A 12739-nucleotide genomic window follows, 5' to 3' on the forward strand; every position below is an offset into this window, starting at 1 on the left:
TGGCACATACTGGGTTTGATGGAATAATTGTGGGCCACAATTCTTGTAAGTACATTTCAGTTTTTCTCCCAAGTATTGCTGCCTTTCAGCAGCACCCATGCAGCTGTCACATGAAGAGGTTTTGGGCTGCTCAGAGCAGGAAGCCTTCCTGCATCTTGCCACATGGTGCTCACAAGTTTGTGCAAAGGGGAATTTTGGTAAAGTTGCCCAAGAATCCGAGCAGCACATGACAATGCAGTCCTCACTGGAAAAGAACTGGTAGGGGCATTGCTTGGTGGGAAACAGAAATTCCTTCCTTGAGGTCTTGATTTAGGGAATTGAAATCCCTTCCCTTTCAATGTCATCCTTATGACTAAGCTTAGACCCTCACCAGTCCAGGTACAGGTGCAAACACGTGAAATTATACATCAATAAGGGAGAGCTAGAGCAAAGCTGCCCCACACAGTTTGCTGCCTGAAATATATTCTGCTCCCTCATGATTTTCACAAGGTTCATTTTGGTAAGAACACTTTGGAGTGCTATTGTACTGACACTTTGAGCCATGCATTTTCTCCTTTATGTTTCTTATTTTCACTTTATCATCTCACTTCCTCCACTCTGTTGCCTTTGATGCTGCTATATCCTTTGATAGTTTTTCCACTGTGCTTTTACACTTACCTTCCATTCATTGTGTTTTCCTTTATTCTCTAACTAGTTTTCCCTTTCTCATTCTCTCATTTCTTTGCCATTACTGTGATTTTTCCCTTTCCACATTCCTAAATGATCTGTCATTGGTCACTTCCTAGTGTGTCTGCTTTTGGACATTAGGAAGAAGTTGTTTGGACATAAGGGAAAAGTTCTTTACTACAATGATGGTGGAACACTAGAACAGGTTGCCCAGGTAGGTGGTGGAAGCACCATCCCTGAAGACATTCAAGATCAGGCTTGATGGGGCTCTGAGTAACCTGCTCTAACTGAAGATATCCCTGCTGACGGCAGGGAGGGTGGACTAGATGACCCTCACATATGTATACATAGCAGCTTTCTTCTAGCTAAACTACCCTTGCAAATATGCATCCCTATTACACACATGTCCATCACGAGGTCTTTCCTTAGATTCTTCCATGTCCAGGACTTATTGCTGACTCCAATGAGGCTTCACTTGTGTGTGCCTACCCAGTGCAAACAGTAAAGCCTGAAGAGCACTGGAAACAGAGCAATATCTGTGCCTTTTTATTCCTCCTGGGGGTGGAATGGGAAAAAGCAGAACAAAAGCTGCACATCATGCAACTGATTCAGGCTGAGGATCCTCAGCAAGATGGCAGCAGCACTGAAGGGTGTTCCTAGCACTGGTGCTGACTCCAGGTCCTGCAGGACTGGGTGAATAGTGAGAGTGAGGACTGACTGGTTTTGCTCTCCATTGCTTACCTGTGGAGGGAGGCTTTTAGTGGCAGCCTAACAGGTAAACATCCTCAGTAAGACCAATGGTTGGATTTCCATGTGTGGCCTTAAGCCTGGAGTCCAGCACTAAAACAATGCAAGATACTGCAGAGACTGCCTTTGGAAAATACATTGTTTAAAGTATCATTCAACTGCAAAATAATCTAATGCTTGCATAAAGGAAACCTTGTTGACTAGTTTTTTTATCAAAAGCAGCTATGAATATAACAGATGTTTTCTTGATAAGCCTTTGAAACCTTGGGAAAACCCAGAACTCCTTCTGCCTGGAACTGTTGTTCTTGAAACTGTTTTGTTCAGCCCCTTTGTTCTTTTTCCTTTCCTGTTCGCTTTCTAGCTGGTGTGTGCACTGAGAAGCAAGGGCTGCCGCTCTGTGTCTAGTGAGGCACAGCACCAGCAAGGCATGTCACCTTTTGCCTGAGGGAAACATTCACTAAAAGTCTGGAGAACTAGATGTGAGGCAGTGGAAGCTGCCTAGTTTTTCTGCCCAAGCCAGGCACTTGCGCTGGTGCCGCCTCTGCCCGCTGCTCTTCTGGGGTAGAAGCAAATGTGTCTCTCTATTAGCTTACAGTGGTACTTCAGGCTCTGCTGTCACCTGTGTGCAGAGTCATTTGCAAACAGGCTGAATCGTTAGGGAGCAGAAATGAGGGTTTTTTTTAAACCCTAAGCAGATTTATGGTCTGGTTTCCTGTCAGATCTTTGCATTTTCCTTCTCCGCCCCTCCCAGTCTCTGACACACTTTTTCTTACTTTCTGTGTGGCTCTTTGCACATTCTGACACCAGTGCACTTGCTTCCTTCATTCCTGATTCTCCTTAGACTTTTGCTCCTTCTGTTTCCTTTCCTTTTCAACGGCTGCAGAGCACAAATAACTTTGCTGAGACTCCTGGAGAGATTCTGACAATTGCATGGAGGCAACATAGAGAGTTTCAGCCTGCAGCAGCTGCAGCAAGACAGCGCAGTCACTCATGAGCACCCAAGGTAAGGAAGCAGCTGTCGAATCAGCTCCACCTCACTGCTGGGTAGGACAGCACTCAAGTCTAATCACTCCAAGTTCCACTTTCACCTTTCACCTTTTTTTTTTTTTGGTGTTCATTTTAAAGAGTGGGCTTCTTTGAAAATGATTGTGCTTGCACCCTGTTTGCCCTCACCAGGTTTCTCTGTACTTTGCACGCATGGGTACATGGAGCTCAGGGTTCAGCGAGACAAACAGCCTGTAGCTGGAGGTTCAGAAGTGTTCTCAGGGACAGTGTGCACCGGGAAGGAGCTGAAATGGAGACCCAGAGTGGGAGATGAAAGCACTGATCATCGGCTCTGGTATCTAGGGAATTTCTGGTTCTAGCCCTAGCTTTTTCTTTAAATCTTCACTGGGAATTTATGGTTTCTGTTAACTAATAATTTTTTCCCTCTTTTAATTTGCTCTCCTTTTCTCATTTCTCAACCCTAATGTATTTCTTCTTATATTTTTCATCATTGTTTTAAGCCTGGTTTTCATCAAGTACATTTTCTAGGTGACAAATGTTTCCCTAGTCCATTCCTTTGCTTTCCTTCCACCTTCTCTTTCTTGCCTGTGCAATAGACTGTATATCCTCACCCACATTCTTAATCTCTCTCCTTCCTCTCTGTCAGTTCCTTCTCTGTCTTGTGTTCCTCTTTCCCACTTCTTACACACACTGCTACTTCCTGCTCCATCCAGTTTCTCATGCCTACAGCATACGTTGCTGCCCTGCAGAGTTCATTCTGCACACTCAGTGGTGTTGCCTCTCCACTGAATCATCCTTGCTGCTTTTCTGCCTGCCCCTTATGTGTGTAGGATTTGCATACTTGCAGGTTTGGGGATGCATCCCTAAATAAAGGACTTTTACATTTGCACAACTTCCTTGCAGTTCTCAGATTCATGTTTGGTCTCTTTCTTTCTGTCTCACAAAGAGAATTTTCTAACACCTCTAACACACCACAGCTTCCTCTTGATTTTGCATTCACATTGGGAGGAACTACTAATGCAGATGGTCTTACTCTCCTCTGTCTTAGCAACCCCACTGAGTACCTGTAGGGGAGCTGGAGGAAGTATTGCAGTCTCAGCTCCTCTTCCCTTTGTAGAATACACAGGCTGCAGAAGCGTAAGAGCTTACTGATGGGACTGAAGGAAAATGAAAACAAGAAAGAGGAGAGCACAATCCATAATGTCTTTGCAAAGCTGTAAAAGTAGTTCTAGTTTGAGGTCTCTTCCAACCTTGGTGATACTGTGATAAGCCTTTTTGCTAAACTTAAGAAAGTTTTAAGCTTCCTGCCCTACAGCAGAACTTCTGGCCTTGCACTGGCATAGTTTTTGTCCTGTTGGTTCCTATGGGATTTCACATCTCAGAGACAGAGGTTCTCAACTCTAATGCTGTAGTTGGAGTTACTTTGCTTCTAGAATCTGAAAACAGCTCCTTCCTATTATGCTAGATACACTGGTGAGTCACCACCATCAGGCATGTCTAAAAGCTGCATCAAAGGACAATATGTGGTATTATTCCTTGTTGAAGTTTGTAAGCTTTGAGCCAAATATGACAAATAAGTATATTTGTTTCATGAAGCCTTTCAGCTTCACCTTCTTAAGCAGGACTGTTGAGACCAAAGATTTATTTCTAGGGAGGCTCTGATGTGGGCTTTTGGGAACTGAATAAGGATCACTTATTAAACTCAGCTGCATTAATAGGAGAATTATTATGTGGGAGAATTCTCTAAGAGATCTGTCCTCCTCCCTCAAATTGTCCATCTCCTTATGAGTGAAAGGAGTTTGAATTTTATGTTTGCAATTATAATGTATCCTTTCTGATTCAGAGCTGGCAAACTGTGGCCTTTGAGCTGGCAGCATTCTCTTCTGAATACAGAAGTAGGTACATTAAAATATCTTTGTCTTTTGGATATTTGAAAAGTCCACAAGCCTAGAATAATAAAATAAGAGCTGTTCATTTTACACATACAGGTCTAATATGACTCCTTCTTACTCTGTTACAACTCATCTTGTGCTGTGAAAAGTACCTGTGTTCCTTTTAGTCATCTTGCAAATCTTGTATGATGATTTTCTGCTTTGTTTGCTTCAGTATTCCATGTCCCTACCACTCGTTCTTTTTGTAAGGTCTTGATGGCTCCCAGAAATAAATTGGCTGAGACAACATCTCTTCTTTCTCTCTCTCCCTTCCTCCCTCCTTTTTCTTTTTTCATCATGACAGTTTGCTGTATGTTGAGTTAAAAATGGGCATTGTCAAAGTTGGGTTGTGTCAGCTGCAAGGGGACCTAGAGCCAGAAATGTTTTGTGTGTGTGTGTCTAGTTTTTGAGCCATGTGTCTGGCAGAGGAGAAATTTCAGATGGAAAGAGGCTGGACATTCTCCATCCTACCCAGCAAGCTGCTATATTGAGAGGGCCAGACCCAGAAGAGAAATTCAGAACCACGTTTGACTCCCTGTCCTGATATGAATAGTTACTTCCAGTCAGATTTAGCTTTGAGCTACAAGGAAAACAAACTCGGCATGGGTGAGAAGAGAACCATCTGACTGCATCCATCTCTTAAAATTAAAGGCAATGTGAACCTTTTCCAGAAGGATGCATCCCAAATAATTGAGATATGCCAAAGAAATCTGACTGTGATATGCCCCAAGACCTTGATTTATATACTGTTCCTTGGTGACACTTGTAACCAGTTATATGGAGGAATGTCTCACAGAGGATGAGATTTATAGAGATCTTTATTTCCCCCACTCTTATGCCTATACTATCCAAGACAGAACAGGCTGCCTACTTTTTAGCAGATGTCTCAACTCTCTTTTTGATATTGAAATACATCTGTTATGAAATATGAATGTTTCACTTGGATGTGGTCATTAAGGTTCTCTAGCTGATGGTGGAACTTGGCCCATGGCAGCTTTCTTTGTAAAAGTAGCCACCACAGCTATCTAAACTTTCAAGAACAAAGAATACAGGATCAGGTCTTGTGACATTCAAACTGGAGGGTAAAGCCAGAAACTTCACCAAGTTTAGTTAAGTTTTGCTCTGATATCAGTCTTGGCTCTCTCGTCACTGCTGTCTGCAGGATTTGCATTCTCAGAACACTGTCTGCTTTGCTGAGAATGCAGCAGCTGCAGTGAATCTGCAATTCCTTGTTCATAAGAAGTGATGGGGGGGTTTCTCAGGTATGCATGTAGTAAGATTCTCTAGTTCCTGCCTTCCCCCAAACTCTCTCTAAAGTGCTGCCTTCACCCCCTAGTCTGGGTCATTTATTTCATGGCAATTAACTTTTTGAGGAAGGTAACCTTTCTGCTTGTGATTTGTTCAAGGACTCTGGAATTACAATGGATGCTGTCAAATGCACATAATTGGTCTCCATGGCATGTATCCAAAGAGTGATAAAAGCTTCTTTCCCTCTACTTCTTTAGTCACTATTCTCTCCCTCTATTGCCCTCTCACTTTTGCTCCTCTCAGGCAAGAGAACAAGACAGTGCCTGGGTGTTTAAAGTGCAATTTGACAAACCAGCAGGTCTGCCATATGCCCCATCCCAGCCTGGCTCAGCTGTGGGTTGCAGATTACTTCTTGGCTGGAGGTTTTCACATTAACTTTAGTTAAACATAAAGGTCTTTTCTGAACTTTCGTTTTGAAGACCTCTCTTCCTTCATAATCCTCTACCAAATATTTAGACTCTAGGAATAGTTGACAGTTTGTGAGTACCACGAATTCACAAGCTTAATGATCCACGGGGGGGGGGGGGGGGGGGGTGGTGTTTAACATTTTACCAGAGGGTAAAGCTTTTGTTTTTTTCATACAAAAGGCAAACACACAGGGGTTTACTTTTTCTTTTTCAGAGCTCATAAAAACACTTTGCTAACAACACCAAAAGTTGGCAACATGTTGTGCCTTGCCTCCTGTCACTGGTGAATGTGTAGCAAGAAAAAATATTCTTCTTATGTTAGTCCTGCAAAACCTATTTTATCCTCAGTGCTGGATGGGGCATTACTTTCTAATGCTGTCTACTTCAGTGAGTCTGTTTAGCAGCTCAAGAGGGGAAGAGAAATCTGTCAAATCTCAGTGGAAATCTATCAGAAATGCCAAACAAAATGCTGTAACATTCTGATTTTGTCAGAAGAATGAATGGATGTACAGCTCTGTGTGTGATGTTATTTGTAGTAATTGTTGCCTCAGTGAATTTGTCTGTGCAAAGAAACATCGTGTAGCATTAACAGATACGTTTGTTCTGGTCCCTGAGGCCAGTTTGGCCTTACACAAAGATACTTGTTATTTGCCCAAATCTGAAAGTCAGCTCTGGTTTTTTTGTAGTTCAGGGGAGGAACGGAGCTTCAGTGTAACCAAGGGAAGGATTCCCACTTGCCTCCTGAGCACTGGCTGTTTGCTGGCAAATGTTGCTCAGGTTGTAATTGAGGGGCTGAAGAGTAAATCTGAGGTTTTGTTTAAAATGGGAGATGGATTTTCTTCCACTTGAATACTAGCAGTATGCTAGCAGTATGTATATGCTTATCATTAGCAGTTAATGGATTGTTTCCACTTCATTTTTTACAGCTCTATATGTGTATAAACATTTCCAATCTAGCTGTGCTCCTATTTGAAATCAGTAAGAGTGTGTTTAATAGGTTGGTGCACACTTTAATATATCTGAGCACAAAAGCAAGCTCCTTCAGGGTTTGAAACACCATTAAAGAAATGTTTGGAACGTTTGCCTATGGGAATTCTGGATCCTGAGCAAACTGGGATTAAAACACCTGAAGGTTGCTTCAATTCTTTTTCTAGTATTACACCAAGTGCACTTCATTTCCAAACTACAGTGTGAGTGGTGATTGAATTTTTATCCTTGATCGTGAACTGAAAGGTTATCACATCCACAAGATCATTTGGAGACACTTGGCTTTTAACATCTCAGTGAAAATACAAGTGACATTTGCCATTCACTGACCAAACTGCTCTGTTGCATCAGGTCTGTGTTTAAAAGAACACTTCCTCTCCACTTGCACCTTTCCATGGATCTTCTCCCTAGTCCACTGGTGCATCCCAGTCTTTTACCAGAACAAGTCACAGTGTCTGTCCAGCTGCTGCTGCCTGCATCTCTGTCTCTGGGCTTTTGCTGAAACAGAGAATTGTTTAGTTTGGACAAGACCCTTAGGATCACTGAGCCCAATTGTTAATCCATCACTGCCAAGTCCACTACTAAACTGTGTCCCTGAGCCCCATGGCAGGGTAGCTGCCATTCTGTAGTTTGGAACGACATAGTTAGTGAGGCCATCACACTAATTTCACTGACTAAAATTAGAAACCCCCTTAATTTCTTTTCCACCTTTGTTACTATTGCTGAGCTCATTTTCTTCTGGATAAAAAAAATGCAAGCTTAAGATAAGACTCTTCCCTACTCTTCACAGTTCCTACCAAAACAAGTCTGAAAGTCAGCTCTGGTTTTTTTGTAGTTGAGGGGAGGAATACTTCTCTGTGTTTAATTGTTGAAGGGTTTGGGTGTGCTTCATCCTTTCATACTCATGTATTTCTAGCTAGATATTTTCAGGAAGGCCCAAGACTAACATGTTTTATGGTAGAAGGTTTAAGCTCCATCCATCTTTTATTCTCTTACTTTATACCATGAAAGATATCAGTGCTGTATGAAACAAAACACAGTTCAGCTTTTGAGTATAGGACAGACAAGAGTGTGGTTTTCTTCTGGTTTAGTTGTTAGAAACAAGTGAAGGAGTATTACATTTCCTGTAAGGCTGGAAACACTGAATCAGTTGTTTTTTTAATCTGTCAGTCTGTGGTCTGAAGGAAAAGTGATTCTTGGGCATTTTCATATGGAGTGTTATGCTACAGGATGGTGTTTTTGTGGCTTGCCTGTATTCATAGTGAAAGCAGTATCCAGGCGGTTTTGCTGGATTAAAGGCTATTGACAGCAACACTTTCACTGGCTGGCTGAACCACCAGGCTTGCACACCTGGAAGAGGATGGTTTGGCTCTCTAGTTACTTTAGAAGCTATGTGAGAAGATGGTATCAGGAAGGACTGAACTATTTCACCTGCAGAGAACAACTGGAAAATGCTAAGACTGAATTGGACAGACACATTGGAGGCTCTAACAATGACAAGCTTCCTGACACACGTGAGAACTTTCTGCAGTGAAGAAAAAGGCAAACTTATTGCAGTTGCATCACTGTAATAGTGTGTTAATCCAAGCTATTTGAGCAGGCTAGTTTGGGAAATATTGTTAAATAGTTAATGCCATCAGCACAGACCTGAGCAGAGTCTCTGCACAAAGGGATGGAACAGCGAAGAAAATGTGAACATTCAACTACTGTGAGGAAAGAACACGAGAAAAGGCAGAAGGTGGTTTGTTACTGTTATTTTGGTCCTTGCAGAACATCTCTCTACCTTCAGTCTGACTTTTGTTTGTCTTGAGTTTGCCATTAGATGCAGGTGGCTTTCATTTACAACTCGTTGGGACACGAAAATACCTCAGCCCTATGAGGAGAGGCTGAGGGAGCTGGGGTTGCTTAGCCTGGAGAAGAGGAGGCTCAGGAGAGACCTTCTTGCTCTCTACAACTCCCTGAAGGGAGGTTGTAGCCAGGTGGGGGTTGGCCTCTTCTCCCAGGCACCCAGCACCAGAACAAGAGGACACAGTCTCAAGCTATGCCAGGGGAGGTTTAGGCTGGATGTTAGAAAGAAGTTCTTCCCAGAAAGAGTAATTGGCCATTGGAATGTGCTGCCCAGGGAGGTGGTGGAGTCCCCATCCCTGGAGGTGTTTAAGAAGAGACTGAATGAAGCACTCAGTGGCATGGTTTAGTTGATCAGGTGGTGTTGGATGAGAGGTTGGACTTGATGATCTCTGAGGTCTTTTCCAACCTGGTTAATTCTCATTCTGTTAAATGTTCAGACACAATACAACTTGTTTAGTATCTCCTTTCCTCTTCCTCTCTGGTTCTCATTGCCATCCCATACACGGTAGTGTCATCAGGTGAGTGGCTAATTAACAACCTTCTCTCCATACAGCATACTTTAGAACCCAAGGTAAATGCCACCTCCAGTTTGTGACTGAACCTAAGGGAAATGAGTCAATGCATCAAGCACAGCAAATGACAAAAACAAACCAAAACAAACAAAAAAAAAACCCCACAAACAAACAAACAAACCCAACAACAACAAAACACACACACACACACAAATAAAAACAACACAAAACCCAGAGGAAAGGCAGAGAGGCTACTTTGCTTTAGCAAGGTTTCTAGACCTCACTGACAAAGGCACATTTTCATCTGGGACATTCTTCCACTTCTTTTGTGTTGTGGAGATGCTTAACACATAGCTCTGGCTGTAGCAGTTCAGGTTGTTCAGGTTGTTGTGCTTTGTTGCAGACAGCTTGGTCTGAAATTGATCCTTTGGTACTATATGTAGAGCTGCTGTAAAGAGTTAGATCAGAGAATCAGACTCTGTGGGCTGTGCAATGCCACATCCTGGCACTCTGTGTTACACCCTACGTGTCTAGAAGTGGGCTGCTCCTCACCTTCCTCCACCACTCATGTGGAGGCAGTGAACCCTGTAGTCTCGGACCAGAAATTTGTTCTGCTGTGAACAAGTCCAAGAGGAGACATGCAGGTATCTGCTGCCCAAACCACCAATCCTCATTTCCTCCAGAGAAAAACAGTGAACTGAATAAATGCCTTCTGAAGGCTGGATGCAGGTTATGAGTCACCAGATGGACCATTCTCTCCTGAAAAGGAATGGTATTGCTTGTGGCTAAGTGCATATGAGAATGCAAAAGGAGCATTGAGCTATAGCTTTCAACTTGCTTTACTCTTTGAAACTATACCAGAATTATACAATTCATCTCCTCAGACTGTGGAGTGAGAAAGTTTCATTCTTTTTATTTGCTAGAGTGGGTGATATTATAAATATTAGAAAGCAACAAAGACATTTAAACTGGGATAAGTCTGATTCACAGAGGCAAATGTCACCACTCTGCTGAAGACAAAAGGGACTCTGCATTTCACTTGTTTGAAGACTGTTGTTAGTCCTCACTCAGCTCACCTCAGCTCTGCCATTCACCTCACCCACCAGCCTCTAATGAAATGCCCAGTGTTTCCCAAGTCAGTCTTGGCAAGAACACCTCAGGGTTGGGGCTGACAGCAGTATAAAATTCTCCTGATAGACATGAAGCTGGGCAAAATAAAAATTGATTGTGACTTCAGACATTTTTGGCCTTGCATTTTGAGTAAAGGTTAACAGAGGAGAGAAAGTGGCTAAATTCTGTTACTAAAAGACATTTCTTGTTTCTTCTACTTATTTCCTTTTAGGTCAGATTTCAACTTGCTCCAGCAAATGCTTTGTAAAGTTTGATTGTAAAACTTGGCTGAACTTTATTTTTCTGAGAAGATTTCTGTTTCTAGTGACTAAACAAATTGTGAACTTTGTGGGATGGTTCTAGGAAGCAGTGTCTGAACGTTGCAGCATCTCTGTTTTCCTTTCAGATTCACTGTAACTGCTGACTCACTGAGTCATGTGGGACAGCATTCCAAAAACGCCTGCACAGTTCCAGCTTCTGTGGCTGCACATCTAGCAGCTGCCCATCTAGCAGCTGCCCTGCTGAAGAGCTGGCTTTGGCCACTTGCTGCTTTTGCACTACCTTTGTGGCCTGTTGACACAAGCATTTGCAGAGTAATGTGGTGAGCTGGGTGAAGAAATTGATCCAGCTGAAACTTAACCACTGGACCACCTTCCTGCCCTGAGAAGCAGGAACAAGCAGCCAGGATTAGGCTAAGGACTCTTCTTATGATTTCCAAAAGTTGTTAAACTCCCAAAGTTGTCATAACTGAATCCTTAATCTCCTGTCTGTTACTGAGAACAAAGGCTCCTGTGGATATTTATCACTTTTGAAAGCAGGACATAGGTAAATTGGGCTCTTTGTGACTTGTTTTTTAACCATTCATTTTTATATATTAAATATATTTTAAAAGACAAAGAACAAGAGGATTAGGAAAGGTGAAAAACCAGCCTTCCTTCTCATAGCTTCCTTCCTTCTCATAGCTTCCTTCCTTCTCATAGCTTTCCATCCTTCCTTCTCATAGCTTCCTTCCTTCTCATAGCTTCCTTCCTTCTCATAGCTTTCCTTCCTTCCTTCTCATAGCTTCCTTCCTTCTCATAGCTTTCCTTCCTTCCTTCTCATAGCTTTCCTTCCTTCCTTCTCATAGCTTCCTTCCTTCTCATAGCTTTCCTTCCTTCCTTCTCATAGCTTCCTTCCTTCTCATAGCTTTCCTTCCTTCCTTCTCATAGCTTTCCTTCCTTCCTTCTCATAGCTTCCTTCCTTCCTTCTCATAGCTTCCTTCCTTCTCATAGCTTTCCATCCTTCCTTATCATAGATTCCTTCCTTCCTTTTCATAGCTTCCTTCCTTCTCATAGCTTTCCTTCCTTCCTTCTCATAGCTTCCTTCCTTCTCATAGCTTTCCTTCCTTCCTTCTCATAGCTTCCTTCCTTCTCATAGCTTTCCTTCCTTCCTTCTCATAGATTCCTTCCTTCCTTTTCATAGCTTCCTTCCTTCCTTCCTTCTCATAGCTTCTTTCCTTCTCATAGTTTCCTTACTGCCAAGCAGGCAGGGATACCAAACAAGAAAGGGCTGACTGCAGGGGAAGGAAATGGTCAGGATGTCCAAATGAGGTGTATGGTTCTCCTTCCATATTTTTACTTTCTCCAAACCAGCATTTTTCCTGCTGCTTGCAAAGAGGAAAGTAAAAACAGAATCTAGAATGTGAACTGTTCCTAAAGAGGCCTCTGGCTGCTTTTCATCAGACTATAGGCTGCTGCTTCCAGTAGGAGACTTTCAGATGAGAGATGGAAGGAGGTGCTCTAGGTATAGCAGCACAGCTGATCGTCAGGACCTGTAGGCTGTGCCCTTGGATTTGGCAATGTGGGTGTGTGAACATCATTTATTTGCTCTGCTGATCCTTACAACTAGTGTGGATATGCTGCTGCACACACCAGAGGCTGTCTTGAAAACTGAACAGTAATTTTAAAGCATTATGAGATCATCAAGACAAAATTAGTCTGACAGCATCCAAGAAAGCTGCACTGTTCCCAAATTGCTCCTGGCTTGCTATATAGAACATTGCTTGATGTATAACGTCTGCTTTCCATTACTGGTAATGAAGAAGACCTGGTTTTGTCACATTGCAAAGCTTTTATAATGCTGTGACCACATTCTTGGATTTCCATCTTTCAAGTCACATCAGGAAGTGTACAAGAATTCAAAAGCTTCCCACCCTTAACTAACCAAGCCCTTTTTACCC

The 12739-nt window shown here is 42.6% G+C and overlaps 1 protein-coding gene across 1 annotated transcript in view; it reads left to right on the top strand.

Annotated features, from left to right (window-relative positions):
• Positions 1-2246: 2246 nt before the first annotated feature.
• Positions 2247-12739, top strand: part of CARD11 (caspase recruitment domain family member 11) — a 50950-nt gene continuing 40457 nt past the window's right edge. The window contains exon 1 of the mRNA XM_068146646.1: positions 2247-2416. Coding sequence (XP_068002747.1) covers positions 2404-2416 — 13 coding nt within the window. The 5' untranslated portion in view covers positions 2247-2403. The remainder of the gene's footprint in view (positions 2417-12739) is intronic.

The sequence above is a fragment of the Melanerpes formicivorus genome, unplaced genomic scaffold (genome assembly GCF_026170545.1).
Source record: "Melanerpes formicivorus ecotype bairdi unplaced genomic scaffold, bMelFor1.0.p_v2 SCAF_14, whole genome shotgun sequence".
NCBI classification, from domain to species: domain Eukaryota; kingdom Metazoa; phylum Chordata; class Aves; order Piciformes; family Picidae; genus Melanerpes; species Melanerpes formicivorus.